Below are 25,020 nucleotides of genomic sequence, written 5' to 3'. Positions count from 1 at the left end.
AATATGAGAAAGAAGTGCATAATATTGATTAAGTAGAAAAAAAATTAAAGAAAATTTAGCATTTATAAATTTCACACAAATCCCTCTCATCTATAAATAACAAATTGGGCAGTACCAACTCATATACAAAAGGTATGAGGTCCTCTTTACACGGAAAATAAATAGATTACCCCTTCCACTTTTCACTTAGAAAATTGCAACACTGCCTCTGATTATCTACCCTGAGAAAGATTAGTAGGCCAAAAAACAAAAAAGATTAAAACTTACAGTGTGCTATACAATGAGTAAATTGTGATATGCTTCATGATCATGGATCTGTCTTCAGTTTTTTGTACTATGATGGGTGATCCTGATTCCCATTTGAGTCGTATGTGTTGAAGCAGGAGGTCTTGATAGAGCGGACTGTGGCGGGGGAGCTGGAAGGGCATAAGTGAGCCTGGATGATGAGTTCTCAATTAGACCAGCCACCCCTGCAGCAGCAGATTGGGCATTTGAAGCAGGAAAAGATCATGTTTCTGATCTTTATAAGCACTCCAAACCTGCAAAATTGGCAGCATGACCATCAAATGAATTACAATCTATTTATTAAATTTACAAAACTAACCACTCTTCCAATCAGTCATTCCTAAAGCTTCTGTAGAGATTAAATTATACATAATGCAAAATACTGCTATGGGTTTTGATATGAGTTAAACAAACAGATCTCAGTTATTAACTACTATTTTATATTCACTCTTTTTTTTGTAATGATTAGAGCTTATAATTTTAGGAATACTGTGTGTACATATCCTGTGTGCATAAGTATCTCCTCTTTCACAATAAATTTATATTATTTTTCCAAAAAAAAGCTTCTTCTAGTAACCCAGTATTGGCGGGCAAGTACAACAACAGAAAAGGACAATTATTTGTCCTACAAAGACGACCTTGAGGACTGAGGTAGTCAGGTTTGTCTAAACGCTCTTTAAGGTTTATACAGTTGAAATAAAATGCAATAGAATCTTATCACAAAATATGTTTGTTTCCCATTAATAAGCAAGAGAAAGTGTAAGATATCAGGGTATCAGAGACAGTTCAGGAGGCAAATTCAAGAACTTTCTCCAGAAATAAGTTTTGGGTTGCACAATATAGTTAGAAGATACTACCCACAAACAAATTACACCACAAACATGAAGATTTGGAAAATGAAAAGGTGTGTAAAGGCTTACATCAGATGCATCAATATGTCACGCACTTTGGTACAATGGCCCCTTCGTGGCGAATGCATGCAAAACCTGTATGAACATTCAAACCAGATAGTTTTAAGCCACCAAAATAAATGGCACAAATTTAGCTTTGCAGATGTAAACTATGCATCTTGAGCCAATTTCGCCCCCAGAGAGAAGAAAAAGAAGGGAAAAAAGAAAAACAAAAAGAATTTCCATGGGTCAGAAAGCATTTGAATAAATTCAAAAAAGTCTGAAAAATCTCTTCTGGTTTGTGAACAATCCTCATGAAAAGATGAAAAGATCCTTCAGGATACCAAAAGCTCTCTCTAATTCAGAGCAAATTAACAAAAATGACACAAGTTTCGTCTTTGTGAGCACATGATAAGATGGAAAATGCATAAAACAGGTTAACAATTCTAACTAGTACCAAATAAGCAAATGTAGTTTAAAAAACAAAGAATGTTCCAAAGATAATACAAGTTAATAATCTTTCTTAGGATGTTCAAAAGAACAGGAAAATAAAATCAAATCAAAGGTGTGTGACTTGTGAATAGCCAGCAATACTGTCTCACCAACTACTTGGTATGCAACTCAACTATTTTTTTATAGTGAGGATTGGTCAAAGCACGCTTATGCACAAAGTGCCACGCCCCAGCGCTTTTGCCTTTAAAGCGAGGCGGATTCAAAGAAGCTTTCCAGAGCTTTTTATATAAAAGTCAATGTATGGTATGCTATTATACACTAAAGCCTACTCCCCTCCCTTTACAAATTCTAGAAGACCCAGTTGGAGACCAGAGTCACTCTACCCAGTCCTTTACCAGGTATGTCTCTCTCTCTCTCTCTCTACTCTATTTTACTGTGACATCCTGAAACCCACACACCTAAACGCCACTTATCTCTTTTGGGTTTCATCCTGTAAGTTGTCCTGATACTCCCACCCCTAATTCTTCTTCTTCTTATTCTATTAGGTTTTTCTTTACTTCTTGATTTTTCTTCCGGAAACAGTAACCCACAAGCACAGTGCACAACCCATGCCTCTTAATTTTTATCCCCCACTTCCCCTCTTGGATTTTCTGCTTGTACCAAAACTGCTCTATCCTGGAACTCCTAGTTCATTCATGAAAAGAAAAAAGTGTGATATTTTTTATTTGTGGTAATTGTTTAGTTACTTTACCATTTGATGTTGAACATAGCATTTAGACTTATATTAATTAATTCATATAACCATACTCATTAAGTAAATAAATTAATGGTTGCACATATTTTTTAGCACAAGAGAGTTATATAAAATTTTATTTTCAATTTATATAATATTTGATCACTTGATTGTTGATTTCCCATTAATAATTATTTCCAATTTTTTTTTTTTTTTAAAAAAATGTGTCCTTCACTTAAATCAGGCGCACACTTTGCTTTTCCACCTTAGCTCTGGGGCCTTTGCCCTTTTGAGTGTGCCCCACACTTTTACCAATGCTGGTGAGGATATAACCAAATTTTAAATGCATATAACAGAAAAGTTTATCAAGTCTTAGGTATGTCTAAAAGCATGGATCAATTACAGCCTTAAATGGATAAGAGGAACTAAAATGGGCAATGACACTAGAACAGAAACAATGACATCATAATAACCTCTCTTTTTCTTGTCAAATAACAATTATATTGGAATACTAGGTAGAGAGTTGTGCAACCAAAACCTCACTCTAATTTAGGAGAGGTAAGCCAGTGGTATAGTAAAAATTTAAGCATGGTTTTACACTAGGTAGAGAGTTGTGCAAAACTTCATAGAATAATGACAAAGCCCAATTAAAAACAAAACTCAAAAAATATCTACAATGATAAAATTCTAACCTCAACTGCAAGCACTCTGCACATAGATGCTTCAGATTCATTCCACTTCATCTGAGAGCAAAGTCCATTCCTTCCTCCAGCCTCCAATCAAGAAGGCCAAGGAGCACTTCGACAAGACCAACCCTGCATTATTCACACTTAGTTCCAATATCAGAAAGCACAGGAAGTGTGATTTGATATAGGAAACACATCACAACTCTTTCTATGTCTGTTCACACACAGGGAACCAGCCAAAAATATTTGATATCCACATGCAGACTGATTAAGCATCTGGAGCACCCATAAATGTACATATTACCACGAGATTGAAAATCCTTTGAGAAGGTTTGCCTCAAAAGGCTAAATTAATGTATGATGAATATTACAGCCAGAAAGATAAGTACAATTGCAGCAAGAATGTCCACTGTAGTTGGAAAAATTAGTCAAAGGGCAATGACATTATCTTTAAGTTGGCACAGGTAAAGCCTGATCCGGTTACATTGGCATCACATTTATTTATATAAACTTTGTTCATGATATAATGACTTCAGATTCACCTAATTTTAGTTTTAGGTGAATGAAGTCTCACAACCAATAATTATATCATACCAAACAGTTGGTCACCTACTCAGCTATCAAGAAATAAATTAGCTTGTAAGCCATATTAGTAAATAGTATAGTAAATTAGGGAAATTTTACTATTTCTCTTATTCATTCTTTTTCCTGGTAATATTTTTGAAAAAAGGAAACTATGATCAGTGTCAGCCAATGTTTCTCATTCAACCATATCAACAACAAATGCAATTTATGTATTTATTTATTTATTTATTATTAGATTAAAATAATGAGTTCACAAATGGACTCTAGAATCATTAAAATTTTGAGTAGTTACATCAAGTTTAATAGTAAGATAAAATTTCGAAAAACACATAATGCCTTTTAGTAGAATGAACAGAATTCATGAGCACTCTATATGATTATAAATATAATTGACATGCTACCCAAACACATGTAACTCTTCTAGCATGTGTGCGCGTGTTTTAGCATATCTTACAACAAATAACGATCTGCAAGGTACAGACCACACACAATTGAAAACTGAAGCAAACCTATGGAGTAATTAATGGAACAGACAATGGAAGTTACTCACTTAAGACCTTGTGCAACGAGAGCATCCCTGGCTCGGTTGCCGGCAACGACAACACGTTTTAGTGTCTCAAGAGCTAGTATGCTTCCGCCTTGCCATCCTATTGCTTTCATTAGAAGAGGAACAACCTGGGAACAACAAGATAAACAGGAGTAAACCAGGGATAAAGATTAAGGAACAATGCAGAGTACAATACATACCAACAATATCAAGTTTCAAACCAATCTGATAGAGGAACCTTTCACACAATCCAGAAGCTAATCAACCCGTGAACAAAAATCAGAATCAACAAGGTAGTCATACTATCTATAAAATGAAAAACAGATCATCTACTATCTAATAAAATTTTAAAATTTCTAAATTGAAATTTCCCAATGCAATTAAAACATAAACAAATTTATCTAAAAAGAAAAAGAAAAATAAAAGAGATGGAAGAAAAAGCCCAATACTGTACAATTGACAAGATCAGGATGAGGATTTGCAGTTTAAAATCATTTATTCTTAGAAAACAATTCCAAATGCCTTTTTACAGACTTGTTTAGATGCCCATCCCTTTAAACCCAAGCACCTATGGTTGTCACAAAACCAGTTAATAGAATCCACAAGACAACCATTTTAACGGTAGAAAAACAGATAGATTGACAAGTACCTGGGGAGTTCCAACACTAGTTGCTGCCATGGCTTCAGCACAAGTAGTACTAGCTGCAAGTTGATGTAGTACACGTAAACAACTAAGACGAACACGTTTGTGGAGTTTGTGAGGGCTGTGCTGATCCGTCATCAGATTCATATTTTTTATCTGCATAGTTCCATTATTCACCTCCTCCGATGCATTGTTTCTCGTCTTCCCTCATAAGCCACAGCAGCTACAAGTTTGGGCACATATCCAAGATATCCAACATGATCTGCAAGGGCAGGGTGCACCCGCAACAATGAAACCAAAGCAGCCGAAAGAAGCAAAGGAAGCTCAGGATCAAAAGGTTGTGTGTCATAATGTGTGGCAGCAATGGATGACAAATACTGATCTAGCAGTCCTTCCAAGAATCTTTTTGGATTTCTTAGGGGAAATTTGGGATCTTTTAAGAACAGCCTGACATAGATTCCACCAACCTGCATGAACATGAACTTTTAGTTCATTCAAAAGTATGAAAACTATAGGCTAATCATAGCAAATATAAGGTGATACCTGTGGCTCATCTCTCATTTCCTGCTGCCCAGAGCCTGCTCAGGTACATCCCAATCAACAACACGACCTTTTATCTGTTCGCGGTAAAGGTCTGCTGCCATAGTTGCAATTGTGCAGACAAAGAAGCTGCCATTGCTGGTGTCCATACAAGTTCAGGTGTCTCTGTAGTCATTTCAAGGGCAGCTACAACAGCCTCACCTGGACCATCCCTAATAGCTGATACTAGACCATCTGGAAGGAATCTTGCCAATGTTATTGCAACTCTAGGCCCATGCATTGGCTGCCCAACAAGTTTCCCAACAAAGAGGCTGCCGCCGCTCTTTGCTGTAAGGGAATCTCTTCTGCACATCATAGTTTTCTTATTAATAATTTATAATCTAATAGATTTAAGAGGGGGAAAAAAGGACAAAGGAAAATTCATTACCCTGCAAGGGCAAAAGAAGTTCAAGAATATACACCACTCCACCGTGCTTGGCAGCAGCCCAAGCAAGTTCTGGTGTGCTTGCCAAGGAATAAAGAACATGAAGAGCCCCTTCCCGACAGTTTGGCGCAGAGTGAAGCATTTGTAGTAAAAGAAGAAGACTAGATCCATCTGCAACCATAGCCTCCAAGCAGGGAGCGTATGCAGTCAAGAGTGATAGTACACTAAGGCAAAGTTGAGGAATGTTGCTTTCTGATGCAACGGGCACAGAAAAGCATTCAAAAGAGGCAAGAGCTTGTCTTTAGTAGAAAATATTGACGCCAAACCAGGATTGTTTGTCAGTAAGTTCTGCAAGTATAAGAATGGATCAGACACACCACCTGAATAACAACTCAATATAGCAAACCACCTAGGCAAGGGTGTGACCCTGAGGTTAGCCTTAGTATGGGTAGGTCCTGAGTTCAAACCCACAGGGGTGACACTGTGATGTTGACTCAGATTAGGGACTATCGCTTCCCATTGCCTGAAACAACTGGATCCTGATGTGGGGTTGAGGTTAGGCTATGGCTCATCCCACTTGAGGGGCACCCGTGGATTACCCACTTGGATCCCACACCTTGTCGGCCAGTCTAGGCCCCTCAGGCACTGTAGGAAGCGACTATTGGCCACACCTAGGTAAGGTTGTGGTGGCTTTCCCCCTCCCTCCCCCCCCCCCCCCAGTTTTATTTAGCCACCCAAAAAAAATAATTAAAAAAAAATAATGAGATATGCACCTTAAGTGAGATCAATCCAGATTGAAGGTTCTTAAACACATCAAATTTTTCCTTGTTTGCCACTTGTCCATCAGATACTTCCAAAGAATCATCAGAAATTTTCTGTTCATCAAGCGATGCAGCAGCCACTTCACTTTGGTTCTCAGATGTTTCCTGCTGTCATTAACTGATACATGAGCCGTCTCATTTGGATGCTTAGATGCTTCAGGAGATAAGCCACTGTCATTAACTTCATCTTGAGAACCAAGACTTGTAGCACACCTGTTACGCACTTGATGTGATATAAACTCAATCAGAGCAACACAAAATGCTTCTGGTTCACTGATCTCAAAGTCTGGCTGATCATTGTAGACCCTCAAGTAAACATTGCCAACAAAAGTTCTTTAGATAGTGCTTCATACACAAAGACCTGTGAATGCTTTAGGTCATATGAACCATCAGGACCCTGGCTTTCTCGTTGCTGATCCACATATTTCAGTAGTTCTGCCCTGGTCAAAGAGTTCCAGATAATCTAAAACCACAAGCAGTTAGCATTGTGAACAATAAATCAAAACAAATTAAGAATCACACCAGCAACAAAATGCCTAAGGAAGATAATAATTAATGATAAAAAAAGCCATTGATTAAGTAACTCCACGTGCTAATAGAGCATACAAGCCTTTGGATCCTCGATTTCTATAAGCTTTCTGAACCTCCATTTTCTATTCTACAAATATTGAACTGCAACTTTTAGCAGGATTGTCTCATTGAAACCCACAATTAGTTACACAGTCTAAAGAGGACAGGCTTGAAGGCTCAAGAAAATAGTCAGCCCAAAAAAGGAATACAAGACCATAAGGATATGCTGGTTCATCATCACCATTTTATTTTATTTTATTTTTATTTATCAAAACCTGTCATCTAAGCTCTTACTCTGGTTTCTCTATATTAAACTACTTGCTAGGCAAAGGCATTTATTTGAACTTTATTTATTTTATTCATGACGTCACAAAAAAATTTCAAGTTTAGCATTTGTCTAAAACGCAGATGAATGTTTAGCCTGTCATTCATCAGCATCAAAAGCCCATGCTTAAACATTTGTTCTAATAAACAGGTGAAAACAGAAAAATTCAAAGAATTTACCTCTGGAGTCTCCAAGTTTGCATTTAATCTAGACAGTAGGTCTTTTGGCAGTTGATCTTTTAACATACTGGAAAGTTTAGGAGTTAGCAAAGCTCTGAGGCATCAGCTGCCCCATCATTGTAAGGAGTTGAATTATCACCAGCACATAAACCACTAAGCCTTGATAGGGCTTGAGAAGCTCGCACAGCATGCAAATTTTTTGCAATCTGCACGCTAGCACCAACCCATGTGACTCTGTCGCATCAGATTCGTCTGCAGTTGAATCATACTGAAGCAGAAGTGGCAAAAGGTACCTAATTCGACCAAATTATAAGTATTATGACAATTATATTTAAGTTTCAACAAGAAAAACTCATATACTTAATGGCCCAAAAAATATATAGAAAATAAAATCATTTTTTAACAATATAAACCATTGATTACACCCACAGCCAAAAAGGGATGGAATGAACTGGATTCTAATAAATTACAGTAAAAGCTTAAGCTAATAGGAAATTTGAAATTGCATAACCATTATTCTCACACTCCTATGTGTGACCCAAACTCACTCTTAATATATGGGGACCAACATTTGAAATTCATAGCTTTCTAAATGAGAGTAGAGTGGGGATAGGGTTCAAACTTAGACCACCTAATTTGAAACAATGATAAATTACCACTAGTCCCAAAAGCTTAAGCTAATAGAAAATGATGTATTTAATGACTTAACCATTATTTCATCAATGCCAAAAACAATGTAAATTGTTTTTTTTTTTTTTGCAAAGTATATCTAATTTTTTTCCTTTCCCCATTAAGTAAGAAGATACCTTATCTAGAAATGCCATAAAATTTAGTAGCAAAGCAATAAAGCAGCCAACTCCCCAAGGGGAGAGGGAAGGGGAGATTCTAATTAGTGACTTCGCTTCATGAAGGCATGGTCCCAAGCTGATTGTGCTACCGCTTTGGATTAACAAAAAGGGTGGGATTAAGCAATGTGGTAGATAGATATATTGAAAAATTTGTTATATTAATATTATTAGTTGTAAGGGTAAATCAGTCATGGTATCATTATTTTTTTATTAGTAAAATAATTTATTAATGAAAAAGGTTATGATCGGCTCACGATGATAGCACTCCATAACTTAAAAGAAATACAAAATTATGCCCAAAGAGTGATTCTTTGAACTCTAGAAAAGAGGTACTATTTGTGAAACCCCACACAGGAGACCAGTCAAACAAAAATAGAAGTAGCAAGTCTTTGAGTTGGTTCTTTGAATTGACTTTATCCTCAAAGACCTGATTATTGTGCTCCTTCCACAATAGCTACATCAGACATAACTGTGTAAACTTCCAAATTGCCAAATAGTGCTTCCCAAACCAATTGCTCCACCTCGATAAAAGATCAACCACCCTCCCTGGTAGCACCCAATGGATCCCAAACAATCTAGCAACCAAACTCCATTTCACAAAAGCAACCTCACAATGGATCAACAAGTGATCTACTGTCTCCCCACTAAACCAGCACATAGAACACCACCCAACAAAGGTAAGACCTTGCTTAATATTATTATCATATGTAAGGATCTTCCCCCAGGTAGTTGTCCAAACAAAGAACAAGACCTTTTTTTTTTTTTTTTGATAAGTAAGAATCATATATATATATATATATAACACACGAAAGGCTACTCTATGCATGAAGCACATAGAGCAAATCTAGAAAAAACAAGACAAAAACATAAAAGAAAACCAAACAACAACAAATTACAAAAGAGAAAGGGAACAAAGAAAAGAAGGAGGGAATCACTAGACGTGAGTCCCCACGCCCGAGAGCAATCAAAAAGAGTTCCACAAAAAGAAGCAAGCATTTGATCACTGGAGCTATCCAAATCCTCAAAAGTCCTCCGATTCCGTTCTTGCCAAATACACCAAATGCACAACGGGACTAAGTTCCAAATCTGAGACGAATGCTTCCCCAGCCAATTTCACCAGCCATAGAGCAAGTCTGTAATCGATTTAGGTATAACCCAAGACAAGCCAAAAGTTACAAAGACAAAACTCCATAACTGATAAGCCATCTCACAATGAAGAAGTGGTCAACCGTCTCTCCACAATGACGACACATAATGCACCAATCCACAAAAACCAATCTCCTTAATCTCAAGTTATCTCCTGTTAGGATCTTATTCCAAGTTACACACCAAACAAAAAAAGAAACTCGCCTAGGGCTAATACTCTCCAAATAACTTTCCAAGGAAAGACAATTGAGGGAGAATCCCTTAATTTGTTATAAAACGACCGATGTTAAAAACCCCATTAGACTTCAACTTCCATCTCATCCGGTCTCCAACATCCATAGGAGGAGTATTGGCTCCCAATATACGAAGAAAATGCAGCCCTTCATCCATCTCCCAATCATTAAAATCTCTAATAAAACGAACATTCCAAATTCTTCTCTCCTCCGGCCCCTGCCTTAACAAAGAAGCTTCAACAGAAACCTCCTTATCAATGGCAATACCATACAGCCTTGGAAAAGCCAATTGAAAGGGTTGATCCCCATACCACCTATCTTGCCAAAACCTCACTTTATTCCCCAACCCAACAACTAACTGACAATTTTTGCCAAATCCTCCCATCCCATGTGAATACCTCTCCACAATCCACACCCATGAACTCCCCTCCCCAGCTTTGAGGTCCATCCCCCCAATCTTCCCCATATTTTGAAGCTACCACCCTCCTCCATAACCGATCCTCTCCTTTTCCAAACCGCCACAACCATTTTCCTAATAAGGCCTTATTAAAGGTAGTAAGTTTCTTATCCACAAACAAAGAACAAGACCTTAGAACACCAAATGTTCTTCTAGGGGAAAGAGTTTGTTGATGCACACAAATAGCCTCATAATAAGAGCAGACAGAAAAGATGCCATTCCCTTGTAATTTCCATACCATCTGCTTAATCACAATTTCATTATTCTCAAAACTATATATATTTATATATATTAGAGCTAATGATATTCATTCATTAAACCTAGATATTTTTGGCTAGGAAGCAGGGGTGCGTTTCGGGACTCGGGTGGGTGCGGGTGCGGGACTCGGCGATTTTTGAAAAAGGTGGGTGCGGGTGCGGCGGGACTCAGCGATTAAAAAATTATTAAAAATATTTTTATTTATATTTTTAATATATTGCTAAGCATACTTTATAAGTAGAATAACAATACACACAAATCCCACCATCGTTTTATTCATTCAATCAAAAAGATATTAGTATTACAGTAGGCATGACAGAAAATTCAGTAACTAGTCCACACTCAAAACAAAAAGCAAAATACAAAAGGCTAATAAAAAAACTAAAAACAGCAAGTGGGCAAATTTTATGAATATTCTGAATCTAAATATATTAGGATCAATTAATTCCATGTGGGCGTTAAGATATTAGCAAACACAGCAAACACAGCACAGAGAAGAGAGAGTGTTTGGAGTTTGGACGAAATCAGTTTTTAGCAAGCACACAAACACAGCACAAAGAAGAGAGAAATACTGAAATACTAGAAAACAAAGACTAAGGGAAGCTGTGAAGAGAGAGCACACCTAAAGGAGAGAACACGGCAGAGAGGGAGAGGCTGGAGGCGAGCCGCGGAGAGCACAGAGAGAAAGAGAGAAGAGGGACGGAGTGAGGGAGTATTTTTGAGAAGTGAAGAGTGCGTGAGACTGTGAGGGTCTGAGGGATTTTTAGGTTAGGTTCAAACGGTGCGTTTCGCACCGTTTTTTTTTTTTTAATTTTGGCCTGAACCGAAATTTTGGATTTTGGCCGAATCAGCCGATACGGCCCGATTCGCGCCGCGCCGGGCCGATTCGCGCCGCGTCGGCGCGAGTCGGCGATTCCACGTGGCAGGACGCGTCCCGACGCGGCACGGACTCGCGGTCAGCGGTGTCCCTGCCGCGTCCCCGCGTCCCGCAGTGTCCGACTCCGGTGCGGCTCCTCTGGAGCCGCGTCGGTGCTTCACAGATTTTTGGTCAGTGGATTTACATGGTAGCATCAATTCATATTGGGTCCAACCCAGTGTTCCATGAGCAAACTTAACATATAGAGGTAAATTGTTATCTTCTCTGATAAAGAGTGTAGAGTGGTGTGATTACTACCCCATATATCTCTACAAGGGCCCATGTTGCTGAGATGGTCACAAAAGCATTATGCAAGGCTCAACTAGATTTGTTATGTAACAAGTTTCAGACTATATATACATATGTAATTATATACCAACTTGAGGGGGAGTTGTACGAGTAATATTGTACTAGTTGAAAGGGTAAATTGGTCAAGCTATCATTATTCTCAAAACTGTAAATAAAATGTATATTCTGATCAATGGGTTTACAAACATAACGTAAGCTGACTTACCATAAAACCCCAGCTTTTAGTAGGGCATTCTGCAATTCAGAGGACACAGAAATATGGGCAATTGTCTGGAGGGCAGAATCAACAGCTGCAGGTACAAGCTCAAGTTCAGTGCCATGAACAATGTCATCAACTAGTCCAGAAAATCCAAGCATCTCAACCCTGGCACTCTCAAATTGACTCAAAACAGAAAAGGTTCGCATAACGTTTGTAACAATAATGGCCGATGGTTCACTTGCAGGAGTAGATGGCTGAACTACACACATGCAACGGGAAAGAAGAACTGCAAGCAGTTGTATCCCACCATCCCTCACAAGTTCTTCACCATTCAATGAAGATGATGCACACCTAAACATGAGAAAATCATGAGTAATCAAACATGTGCATGCTGAAGTTCAATTATTATACTGAAATCATTAAATTGAATATTGGGATTTACGTCAGCCAAATAAGCTCTGATGCGGCAACAAGGAGGGGTGCCCTATCAGAAGAAAGAAAATTGTTATCATCTTGGTCCACAGTAACTGCATTGAGTAACATGGGATAGCCAGCATATTTAAATGGCTCCAGTAGATATCCATATCGTCGGTATAATATACACTGTCCTTTCAATAGAAGTAACAACCTCCAAGGTTGAGGACCTTGCAACCCTTGCATGGTGGCCTACAAACAGTCATATTGAGTAAAGGGTTAGCAAACTTAAAACAGTGAGACGAAGTTGAATATTGATGATTCAAATCTTTCTTTTTTGATAAATGAATATTGATGATTCAAATCTTTCAACATTGAAAAGACTTCAAAATGATATTAAGTAGAACTCTTGATCTTTATTGGAAGATAAATGTTGTCAATTTAAATTAAGGACTCAAGGTACCAGATACAGGTATGTGCAGATTTATGTTGTCAGACCCATATTATGAAATAACTGGCCTCTTATATAACTTCCATTATCTAAAAGTACCAATGGCCATGGGAATATCACTTAAATTTTATAGGTAATCATTGGCATTTTCATGATTTCAATCATTTTAAGATTGATATTACTACATCTAGACGAAGTGTACCTGCAGGCGCTCATAAGCTTTCTGTACAGCAAGAAACTTCTCACGTCCTTCAGGATTTTTGTCTGGATGGTATTTCATTGCAAGTTTCCTATATTGTCTCTTGAGTTTTTCTTCATCTATGTTCTCAATCTGCTTGGATATGCTAGATATCTCCTCAACCCCCTCAAAAGAACACTTCTTATTGGCATCATCACTTGACACATCTTCCAGAGATATCTCTAAAATTTTGCAAGCTTCTTCTTCAGAAAGATCCATGGGCCTTCGTGTCAACTCTTCACGCCACATTGCCAGTAATGACTGAAGAAATTCAACATGTTCAACGATTGGCCAATCTCGAAACCGAATCTCATCACATAAATTCCTAAGGTAATAACGGTGACACCACATTTCGTCTCTTAGCTCTGGGTATGTCACTGGTGGCATAGGAGCATACTCATATAAAGAGTGGCAATGCTGTGACAACTTCTGAGGAAAATCTCCAAGATGCTGCAAAACCTGGTGAAAAGGAATGAAGCATAGATTCAGTTGTAGTTTGAAGAAAAATTTCCTTAAGCAAATGGAACACATAATGCATGCGCCCCACTTGAAGGTTTGGAATACCTGGCGAATCAAATTTTCTGCTCGCATTTTGTGTGTCCATATAATCTCAGGAGTATCAGAATCAGAAACCATTGCAGCAGCAAAGGCAGCTGGACCACTACGCTCCAGGACATACAGCAAGGATTCAGGAAGAAGTCCACCCAATACACTACGTTTTGCCAGAGGCAATGATGAGGAAAGAGCAGCTTCTTCCCCACCATGAAAGGCTTGATGGACATGGGTCACTGAGAAAAGTTGCGCAATTGAAAGGAGATTAGATCCAGGGTATGCCAGGGCAAAATAAAATGTGCCTGTGCTGTATAGACGTATCATAGCCTTGGGATTTCTGGTAACAACAGCTTTCAGCAAAGCAGCAGCACCCTCTACAATACTTGGTTCCCCAGAAAGCATAGCCTAAATTAATTTGGCAAACAGAATCGAGGATAATGAGTGCTATACAACCATCCAGGTTTCATAAGTAATTAAGAGGCAAGCACCTCCAAAAACAAACACCTAATTATCCACACATATTCAATTAATAACTACGAATCAAGATTATATAATGTCGACACACTTGAAATAACATATACACATGCTTGACATAAATAGAAAACTAGGAATCATAGGTTTCACAATAAAGACACTTGACATAAACACAACTTTTCCTGGTCCAAAAAGAGCATCAGAATGCCACCTAGGACTCATTAAGTAAAAAAAATTAAAAAGAGACCATCACACACACACACACACACACACCGACAATAATTCCAGGTCCAAAGGGACCATTATACTACAACCTAGGACTCATTTAGAATTTATTTTTATTTTAAAAAAAAAAATCAAAATTCACCAGTGTAATATCTAAAGGCAAAGTGGATTAGAGAAGATCCATTTTACTCTAGGAGTAGTGACTCTCTTTCCCTCTCTCACATACGGACAATCATTCCAAGTCCAAGGAGACAATCAGGCTGCCACCCAGGACTCATTTAGCATTACAAACTGAATTTTATACCTGTGCAATATGTGGAAGACAGCGTGGACTGGACAAGATCCGTTTTACTCTAGGAGTTGGGGTAACTATCTCTCCAGCATCATCTAAATCTGAATGAGCAGACACCATGCTATGTAATATGGACAATGCTGCCTCTCCTACCTGAAAACAAATTAAATCTATCAAAAGGTATCAAGAAAATGAAATAAGACAAGGAAAAAGTTACAGACGCAATTTCTAAGATGGTAAAAGAACCAGAAATACACTTGTATAGCTACCAATTGCAAATATTCTATATGAAAATCTGCAACATACAAGTCTTTTGCACATTGAAAATAAAAATGGCCATCAGCCCATGTAAGAGCCTACACAACTTCTGGGAGGAGATTAGATACAGTCCAAACTTCAGCATATTTACAAGAAGTAGCTGCTGTCAAGAATTTAACCCAAATACTACACTTGATAATTCAAGACTTTTACCATTGCACTCCATTTGTTTCAACGTTAAAGTTTTTTGGAAAATGAGTCATTTTTCAAAGAGCATTTTCTAGAAAACTATCTCATTTACCTGTGTTTCATAGCGACCTTGAAAATCACCTTCACAACATTTTTTGGTGAGATAAGAGTTGTTTTCTGAAAAATTTTCGTCGAAAACCACCTCTTAAAAATAAGTCATATTTTTAATAAAGTTTTCTACTGACTAAAGATAGTTTTCCTTTTACCTTTTTTTTTTTTTATATATATATATGCTACCAAACATCGAATAATATGGAAAACTATCTTCACATAAGGCTCTCCAATGAAACAAACGGAGTGTAATTAATGGCCCCTTTCCCACACCGAAAAATATTTTGAGAAAGTACTGATTTCAAGAGAAATAAACAAGTAAAATCAATGATATGCAATTTCTCCAGCACCCAATTTATACAGTACTTCAATTATAAGTTAAGTATGACACTTCAGCACTGCAGGCTTGATTCCATTAAAGGCAAAATGTTCTAGACAAGAGCAACACTGATTTACTTGCAGCGAATTCAAAAATCGATAACAAAACAAATAATCAAGTAGAGTTTACAGGTTCCAAAAGACTAAGGACAATCAATTGTACAAAGGATTGAAGAATACTTCAAAGTTGGACAGTAAGAAACAAATCAAATAACAACCAATAGATACAACATAATTAGTATTGAGCTAAAATCAATTAAATGAGATAGAACTGCAAGTACAGTCAAACAACTTCAACTTCTTGGGAAAGTTTCCTGAAACATCAAGGACACTAGCAACCAAAAAACAGATCAGCATTATGTCCATGTGTGATAGGATAATACCTGAGTAGGAGTGAGAACTGGAACCCTAATAGCTAGCACCCAACGAAGCTCACGGATATCACGCAATCTCTTCCACTCTAGCATCCCAGAAGCCCAGCACCTTGTTGTCCAATCGATGGCTTTCTTTGACCAGAACCTCCTAATAGCATCTTTCTCCACAGGTCCAACTTGTGCACCATCCTTGTCAAAAAACAACCACTCCTTAAGTGGCTCCATGAAAGCAGTAGCAGCAATCAAATTTGACTGCAATGGGATAGAAGTCCTTTCTGAAGCCTCATAAACCACTGTCAGAAGATCCACAGCTAAAACACACCCTCCAACCAAAACACAAGCCTCCACATTTGATAGAACCTTCATCAAAGCCTGCACATACATACAATAGAGTAATTGTTACCTCATCATACTATGCTAAAATCATGATGACAAACGCAAACTTCAATTCAGGCTTTGCCTAGATCTCAGGCCCTTTCCATGTACCAGGTTGGTTTCAGATAATCAAAATCAGAAAACACTGATTTCCTATGCAGAATATTCAGAGTTTCATCTCTGGCAACTAGCAAAATGGTAGAACAGGGTTAAAGACAGCAAAAATAGGCCTCAACAATGTTAAAAGGACAATGAGAATGTCTCTAAGGGTTATCAGTTAACACTATAAAAATGAGTTCACTGTTGAATTCCTAGTAAATGGTGATCATTCCACTACAACACACATTAACATGAGAGACAGAGAGAGCAATCAATCTGAAACATGATCAATAAATTCAATTTGCACAAGCAAATCCTAGTCAATAAAAGGTTGGAATGCAAATTATAAAGGAACAGAGTCAAGAATAATTTCAGCAGAAAGAAACAAAAGATAACATATATCACTCACACCAGTATGCCCAACAGAACACGGTAGCAAGTAGGCATCAAGTCAACTCACTCATGAAGAGAAAAATTGAAAATATAAAATCACAGGAAACAATCTGAAGATACCTTCAAAAGGAGGAGAAGACGGTGCCTCAAAGCTCTATCATCTGTTCTATCCAAGAGAACTGTGATGTGAGCGGTTCCCTCAAAAGGGCCTATCGTTTTATAATGCTGCTCATACACAATTGCCATTGCCCTTGCACAAAGCTCTCTAACTGAAGAACCTCCTCCTCCTCCAAAACCATCTAATCTTCCCAAATCACACCAATCATCAGATGCACCCATTTCATCAGGAACAGTACCATCTACTGTAAGCCCTATGTCAGCATCACATAAGAACCGATGATAGAGTGCTCTAAAGAAAGCAACTGGATCACGCAGTGGAAAATCCTGAGCCCTGCCACTGCTGCCAGTCTCAAGCAGCAAGCGCAGATAATATTGACCCACACAAACTTCCTTGGACAAGCTAGGATAACTAACTGAGAACTCAGAGTAGTTCCAAGATATTTGTGGCACACTATCTTGCCCAGTCATAATCTCTACTGCAGTGCCTCCTGGAACAATATCTTCAGTGCGCTCCTTCTCAACATCTAGTTTATGAACCTCAGCCTGCAAAGCTTCTCGTAATTCTTGCCTGGTACGCTCATTCCAGATCAAATCTGCACGATTATGGTCGAGACTGAAAGCTTTCCAAAATTCAGGCCAATTGCAAAGTAGCCTTCCAGAGCCCACAGGTGTGTTCTCCACAACAACCTGAGCAGGAGCTGGAAGGCCTGTGTTTTGTAAACCAGCTATACTGGCATCAGAATCAACCAAATTTGGACCATTTGGTTCTGATGCCTCATGAAGACTCACTGATGGAGCATCAGCTGAACCAGCAACAGCTGACTGATCGTTTTGTGGAACACTGGGAAAGGGAGTTTCACCGGTTGAGTTATCATCAGTGGGAGCAATGGAAGACTGATCAGTTGTAGTCTGTCCAAGATTTGAATCTAGAGCAGATTTTTGGTAGCCATCTGTCCCTTTAAACGCACCAGCAACTGTCTGCCTCACCAAATCACCAACTTCAAAAGTATTGACAGAAGGTGAGGGCTGTTCTTGAGGTGCAAGTCCTCTTCCTATACGACCTTTCCTCTGTTGAAGTAAACGTCTCTTTCTTCCACTGGTTAATGATCCTTCTTGATTGATATCTTCAGTAGCAATTCCATCAGAACGTGTATGCAAATAAGCAACTAGCCCAGGGGGCAGAACTCTGGACAATAAATCTAGAGCTGGTTGGTAGGAATCTGCCCAGAGGGCAACAAGTTGTCGACTAACCTCTCGCCTCTCACCAGCTGGAAGGAAAAATGCATGCAATAAATGCCTCAGTAACGCACCATCACGCAAAGCAGCATCACGCATGGACTCTGCAGCAATTGCATCTTCCTCTGCAATTGTACGCATAATCACAGCTACAGCTTCCCTAACGCTTTCAGCAGGATGTCCAAACAGTGCAAACAAACGACGCTTCAATCCAGCTACTTGGCGCAATAGTTCAACAAAAACTGTGTATTGAGTAGTTTCGCTATGTGGTTCGCATATCATAGCTTCAAGAACTTCAACAACAGTCATTGACAATAAAGGTGATACAGACATAGGCTTCAGCCTGTTGACAAGAATAATAACATAACCATGATGAGCAAACAGTACCGACTTAGTGTGCATAATTGTAGCATGCTGCTCTCCTTTAGAATCTGTTAATAAGTTTGAATCCCCAGGACCACCACCAATAAGTACTGCAACAAGGCCTGCAGCTTCAGCAGCTACACCCTCTGAACCGTTTCGGAGTAAACCCATTATTCTTCCAACAGCAGCAGGAAATGACATCACATGAGACGCTGCACTTCTTGATGCCAGCAATCTACGTAAACATCCAACAAAGCCAATTACTGTTGCAGCTGCTTTAGGTGAAGGGGGTGGTAAGGGAGGAGCCTCTGGAGGAAGATTTGGAGTAGCTGGAAGCATTGTAATTAAGGCCATCAAAGTCACTTCAGGTACTTCAATGTTAGGTGGAAGTCCACTATATGGTATACATGCATTGAACTCCCTTATTCTACGCCAAAGCTTAGCTCTTGATCCAGGAATAGAACCACCTTCAGCAACAGCATCTTTTGCACTTGTTGCTAAGTGTTTCAAATGCATGGAAGCACTTTCCATATCAGTGCCCGGACTTTGTAGTCCAAATTGTATATGAACTCTTCCACAAGGCGGATCAATGCGATGACCAGGCATAGTCAGCCTCGGTAATATGGGCACTGGGCACTGACCCTACACAATTTAGTTCAAGGGTCAACCACATCACATGAAATTTAGTAAGTTATCTATCGCTAATAAAATTTTTAAAAATCATCTAATTGCAATTAATTAGAATCATGGTAAAATATAAGGATTTTTTTTTTTTTTTTTATATATATAATTTAATAGATACTATGGGGTGGGGGATTTGAACCCTGGTGTCTCCATTGGAAATACCATCCAAGAGAGCACATCTAAAATAAAATATAAAGATTTAAAGCTTCATATTACAAAATCTAAAATAAAATCATTTCACCATCCAAGAGAGAACACATCTACCTACTTCTGTTTGCAACACATCCCGAACTGCTGCAAGTAAGCTATCTCGAGACGTGCTTGCATAAACCTACAATTCATGCCATACACATCAGAGAATTACCCCTAAGTGAAACAATAATTAAGAGTGAAGCTAATAAATGCTCACATGGATCGGGCATCCATCATTAAATTCAATTGCAAACATCTGGGGCTCCTCGGCAAATCGAACTAGAGAGCTTACTGCAGATAAAGGACGAACGCTAACAGCCTGCACACATCTAGTGATGATTCTCAACATTTCATATTACTCCAATAAACACACACAAAACTACATAAATATAATCCTAAAAGAGTGTTAAATACATGAAAATTATTCCCATTTTTAAATGCATGTGATCATCTTCTACTTGCATGTACTTTTCTCTTAATCAGAATTATAAGATTTGTATAAAAATCTGCAATGCTTTGCCATATGATGTGAGAACCTCATCAGGAAGGGCTACCAATAGTGAGTTGATGTTGTATGTGCCGTTGTAGTGGACCACCTCTTGATTCATTGTAGTGTGGCCTTTGATTTGTGGAGTTTGATATTTAGGATGTTTGGGTTCAGTGTGTATTACCGAAGTAGGTTCTTGATTTATTATGTGCGTGGCTAAGTAGGGGCCTAATTCAGATATCTAGAACCTTATTCCTTTACATTTTGTGGATTATATGGAGGGAAAAAAATCGTTGTACTTTTGCAGATGTGGAGTGTACGTCAACTCAATTAAAAACATCCTTCACTAGTTCTCTTTATTTTCATTATTCCTTCATTAGTTCTCTTTATGAGTGGTCTTTTGTATCAGGTCTCACAAATAGTAAGTTCACTCTTTCATAGAGTTGATCCATATGTAGATATTTTCCAATTATAATTCTTTAGGCTATTTCATGTCTATTTTCATGACGTAGTCTTGGTCAATAAAATTATTTTTATGTATAAAAAAAAATCCGATTTGTTTCTTTTTTCATAAATAGGATATTAATTTTCTTCAACATGATCATGACAATTATTAAGAACTTAGGGGAGGTATTGTGTAGGAGATGAAACTTCATCTAGTGGAGTGGAAGATTTTGTGCTCACCACTTCACATACAAGGCCTAGGTATCAAAGAGTTAAGTAGTACTTTTAACAATTCATTCTTGGGGAAATGGTTAAGGTTTAACTTAAGAGAACGATCATATGTGAAGACATTTGATCATAATTATATAAGGGATGCATTTTCTATATGGACGGGAAAACACTTAATAGTAGATGATTTTATTAAACGAATGATGACTATTATGGAATGGTGTTGTATGTGTAAATGAAGTGGTAAGAACATGGATCATTTGCCACATTCCCCGATTGCTGCAGAGTTCTATACTTTTGTCTTTTTGTTGTTTGGGGTTAGATGGTGATGCCTAAAACACTGTATATGTTACTTCAATGTTGGACAAATTGACCTAATTCATTCAGATGTGGAGCCTGCAATGTAGGGCTCTCATGTGTTATTTGGCTTGTGGCAATTATGGAAGGAAAGATATAGGATGACTTTTTTGAGTATGGGATCCTCTCCATTTAAAATGGATTTATTTCATGGTTCAGATTAATTATTACAAATCTAAAGGTGTATCCAATGACACATCAATTAAAATTTTAAACGATGTTGCACTCTGTACACTGTCATATCCACAAAATAAAATCTTATTTGTGAATGAACTCTCTCCATTTAAAGTGAAATGAAGAGAATCCTGTTACGATTTTTGATGTGCGTGAGCTTTTAGTTTAGACCCAAACCTTAGGCCAAAACTTACAAATAAAAAAAAGGGGAGATAAGTGTAAACCCTCTAATCTTATAGATTTTATGTATTCATTGTATGCTTGATTTCTTTGGGGGGACAGTTGTGTATATATCTGTGATAAGTAGAGTATATAGCTATATAATTAAGCTATTTCCTTTATCTTTTGTAATTTTTTCAGCTTCTTCAATATTACAATTATTAAAATAAAAATAAAAGAATTTAGACAAAACAATGTTAAAATTCATTGATCAAAAAATAAAAATCCATAATAAGTACCACTTATTTATAAATGCATTGATTGAGCAATCATTGTGAAGAGGGTAAAGAACTAGCAGCTCATTCCCTTAATTTTGAAAACATGATCAAAAGTCTATGACGTCAAGCCTAACACAAGGAGTAATTACTCCAACTCTAACATCTACCAAAAGCCCAAAATATAAAGTTCAAAAACTAAAATTCGGTCAGCTTACTTCATAGTTCTCTGGCCGCCTCTCAACAAGTGAAACCTTTGTAAGAATAAGTTGACGAGATACAGCATCACCATGCTCCCCAAGTCCTCCCTTTGGTCCAACTCCCAAACTCAATCCAGGAACATTAAGAGTTCCATGTGCACCAGACCGCAACCTTGTCACAGACCAACCGCCACAAGGGTTTCTTCTGCTCCTACTGCCTCTTTTGCTGTATTTGACAAGTTTCCATAAACTAAGAAGCATCAAAAGCTGAAACACAAAAGAAAATGACTATGGCTAAAAAGAGCAGGAACTACTGCACTACCCCTTCTCTTCAGATACTCTGCCGCATTGAGGGATTGAGAACTATCCACGGATAGTGACAAGCCAACCATTGATTTTGCAGTTTTAGTCTGCCAAAAAGGTACAACTATATAAGTCTTGCTGCAAAATATTTCCCAGTGCATCAACTCAATCCAAAAGGGATAAACAAAGCATTCAAGTAAAGTCTGAGTTATTTGCATAGGGGCACTTCAGAGGTAAAAGGAAACCTTGGGCAAAATGTCAGTAAATTACATATATATATATATATAACTGTTTTGGATGCCAGCCATACCAAATTTGAGATGATAGAAGAAGTCGTGGTCCCTGAAGCAGCCTGGAAAGCTTTAGATTTTCTTCCGTATAAAGGGCAAAGAACAAAACCTCCATATTCAACATTTTTCTTCCCATATGCATCGGAGAGGAGAATAATGGCAGGGGAATTCATATCTCTAAAATCCAAGCACCAGCGAAGGTCTCCAGATTTTAAGTCGATAAGTTCAACACCAGCATATGTAACTTTCAGCTTCTGTATAAGTCACCAGTTGTAAATACAAAAGGTTTAGTAGTTTGAAAAGTACAATTTAAGAATAGTGAGGTACATTGTATATATAGTCATACCAATTTCAATGAGCTTGGTTATTGTAACTAGTGCCCCTATGATTTAACAACCAATCATAAATTTTTTTAAAAAAAATATATTAGAAGAAATCCAAGACCTCTGCGCTACATACATTCACTTTAGCAAAAGCCTAGATGTATCAAATTGGCTGCCAAGTTTAACCTATTTGTATCAATGGCCTTTGACAATGAATGTTGCAGAGATTTTATTGGGTCACAGCTAAATTGGAAGAAAAATAGTAATCAAGCTCTTGTCAAGCGAACTATATCCTTTTAGTAATTGTCTTTCCAACTTAAACTTACTCGCTGGATAGTAGAGTTAACAAACAAGTTTATTACTTAAAAAATAAATAAATAAAAGTAATCATTCATATCGATTACTCCGCAATATGTAGGTGAACATATCTATGTCTTTCATATAGTCTTAACCATTCCAAAATTAGTACAAAATACTTGGTGAAGTTACTTTCATGTCTTTTTTTTTTTTTTTCTTTTCCATAAGTTGCTTTCATGTCCATTAGCACCGAAGTTTCTATCCTAACTAACAAGCTCTACTCACAATTGGTTACAAAAATTTTCATTTCTAATCAAATTTGCTGTCTACTAAAGCAGCAAGACACTTTTTTGTGCCTTCATACAGTCTCAACAACTCTTAACATTTGATTCACACTGCTAATGCCTCGTATAACCGAACCTTCACGATACCATAAAATCAAAAATAAACCTAAAACCACACTAAAATCCGAACAAACTTGAATTTTACAATCAACTTTTAAACAGTTAACACAGTAAATAACCACATTGCACAATGCACACACAATTAAAAGGGAGAGAAGTAAAGCAGTAACTTACAAAAGGGGCCACTCCGAGGTCCGGCGCCGGAGATGTAGAACCGGAAACTCGGCCACGGCACTCAACCTATTCCACCGAATTCTATGCAATTCGGTCAAAATACTAGCCCTATACCTTGACGAGAACTTCATCCCCTTGAATTTACCACGCCCGTCGGTCCTCACACTCAAATTAAACTCGTTCGAATTGTCGTCACGGCCGATAATCGGCGCGGCGGCCTCGAAATCGGAAGCGACGCCGTAGGAGTTGGTGACGGAGAGAGTGTTGGGGTCCAAGGTGATTATAGAGACGCTGGAAATGCACAGTATACGCTTGTAACGGCCGCGCCAGGAGTGTTTGATGACGAGGTAGCGCGCTAAGTACTCGGGCTCTTCGACGAGGGTAGGGGCAGAATGGGAACTGTGGACGGAGGAGTCCATGGTGGCGGCTTTTCGCCGAGGCGGCGGCGGCGGTGGTGGTGGTTGGGGTGATTGGGTGCGGGGCGGCTCAGGGAATCGAGGTAGGCGAGGGAGTGGTGATGTGGCGCATGTTGAGAACGGAGAAAGAACCAGAGTCCCGCACCGGATGCCGACCCCCCGGGCTTCGGTGAGGCCCGGACTGATTCGCCCCCAGTTCTGATCTTTATTTACGAATTTATCCAATCTTCGATTCGACGAAACGCAACCTAATTAGACCTAAAGTTCTTCATCTAAATTATAAGAGGAAAAGGAAAAGTGTGCTTTTGAAAAATGCTTTTTGAATCTGTGATTTTGATTTGGAAACTGATAAAAATAGATAAGATCGCAAAATGTGTTCGAACTGAATCGGAGATAGAGAGAGAGAGAGAGAGAGAGAGAGAAAGAAAGAGAGATCGAACTGAGAATTGGCAGTTTAGAGAGAGAGAGAGTGAGTGAGAGAGAGAGAACAGCTAGGAGGCTTCGCTGTGAGGTACCATACTGTCAAATGCTCAAAGCAATTTTCGTTTGGCCAAAACAATTCTGTGAGGATATCATCACCTGCGGGTGATTTATAACTGATGACGTGGCTACTTGCTGGTTAAGCAATATCTGAACCGTCTAAACTCTATATAGTGTCGCTAGAATGGATCGACTTTAAGAAGAAAACGGAACGGGTCATATGGGGCCCATGGACCAGGCACTGCAAGCCGAATCCAGTCCGATCGCTTTCGCGCGTGATACCAAACCAGAACTTACTGGCTATGGAATGGAATTGAATTGAAATTGATTCATATTTTTATTTGCGTGTCTCTACTCTTCCCAAACCCAGCCCACAATTAATTCTTGTTAGAAATTTTCATTACCATGGATGAGTAATTATTTTTAGGACTAACCGTACTTTTAATTCTTATATTTTGATTTTTTTTCTATGTTAGTCTCTACATTTTATTTTTACTATTTTTAGTTATAAAACCAAATAAGGGCCTTAAAGCACCATTTCGTA

General features: G+C 38.2%; 1 protein-coding gene across 1 annotated transcript; it reads right to left on the bottom strand.

The window, feature by feature from the left end:
* Positions 1 to 212: 212 nt before the first annotated feature.
* On the bottom strand, positions 213 to 24,557 carry LOC112027585 (dnaJ homolog subfamily C GRV2). Its single transcript, XM_065761886.1, is given in 40 exon segments — positions 213 to 378; positions 381 to 497; positions 500 to 539; positions 1,206 to 1,216; positions 1,219 to 1,244; positions 1,246 to 1,271; positions 3,054 to 3,133; positions 3,136 to 3,176; positions 4,183 to 4,307; positions 4,829 to 4,925; positions 4,927 to 4,987; positions 4,990 to 5,010; positions 5,013 to 5,289; positions 5,366 to 5,400; positions 5,403 to 5,474; positions 5,477 to 5,665; positions 5,668 to 5,706; positions 5,790 to 6,071; positions 6,074 to 6,134; positions 6,560 to 6,711; positions 6,714 to 6,938; positions 6,941 to 7,070; positions 7,682 to 7,782; positions 7,785 to 7,904; positions 7,907 to 7,974; positions 12,054 to 12,398; positions 12,490 to 12,713; positions 13,115 to 13,609; positions 13,715 to 14,107; positions 14,706 to 14,846; positions 16,013 to 16,375; positions 16,991 to 19,231; positions 19,542 to 19,604; positions 19,683 to 19,784; positions 21,808 to 21,989; positions 21,992 to 22,015; positions 22,112 to 22,199; positions 22,403 to 22,636; position 23,463; positions 23,581 to 24,557. Coding segments are annotated over 40 exon segments (7,755 nt in total). The 5' UTR covers positions 24,000 to 24,557; the 3' UTR covers positions 213 to 334.
* Positions 24,558 to 25,020: the final 463 nt, after the last annotated feature.

The sequence above is a fragment of the Quercus suber genome, unplaced genomic scaffold (assembly GCF_002906115.3).
Source record: "Quercus suber isolate HL8 unplaced genomic scaffold, Cork oak 2.0 scaffold_433, whole genome shotgun sequence".
Taxonomy (NCBI): Eukaryota; Viridiplantae; Streptophyta; class Magnoliopsida; order Fagales; family Fagaceae; genus Quercus; species Quercus suber.
The sequence above is the reverse complement of the archived record's forward strand: the minus strand, read 5'-3'. Positions and strand labels throughout refer to the sequence as shown.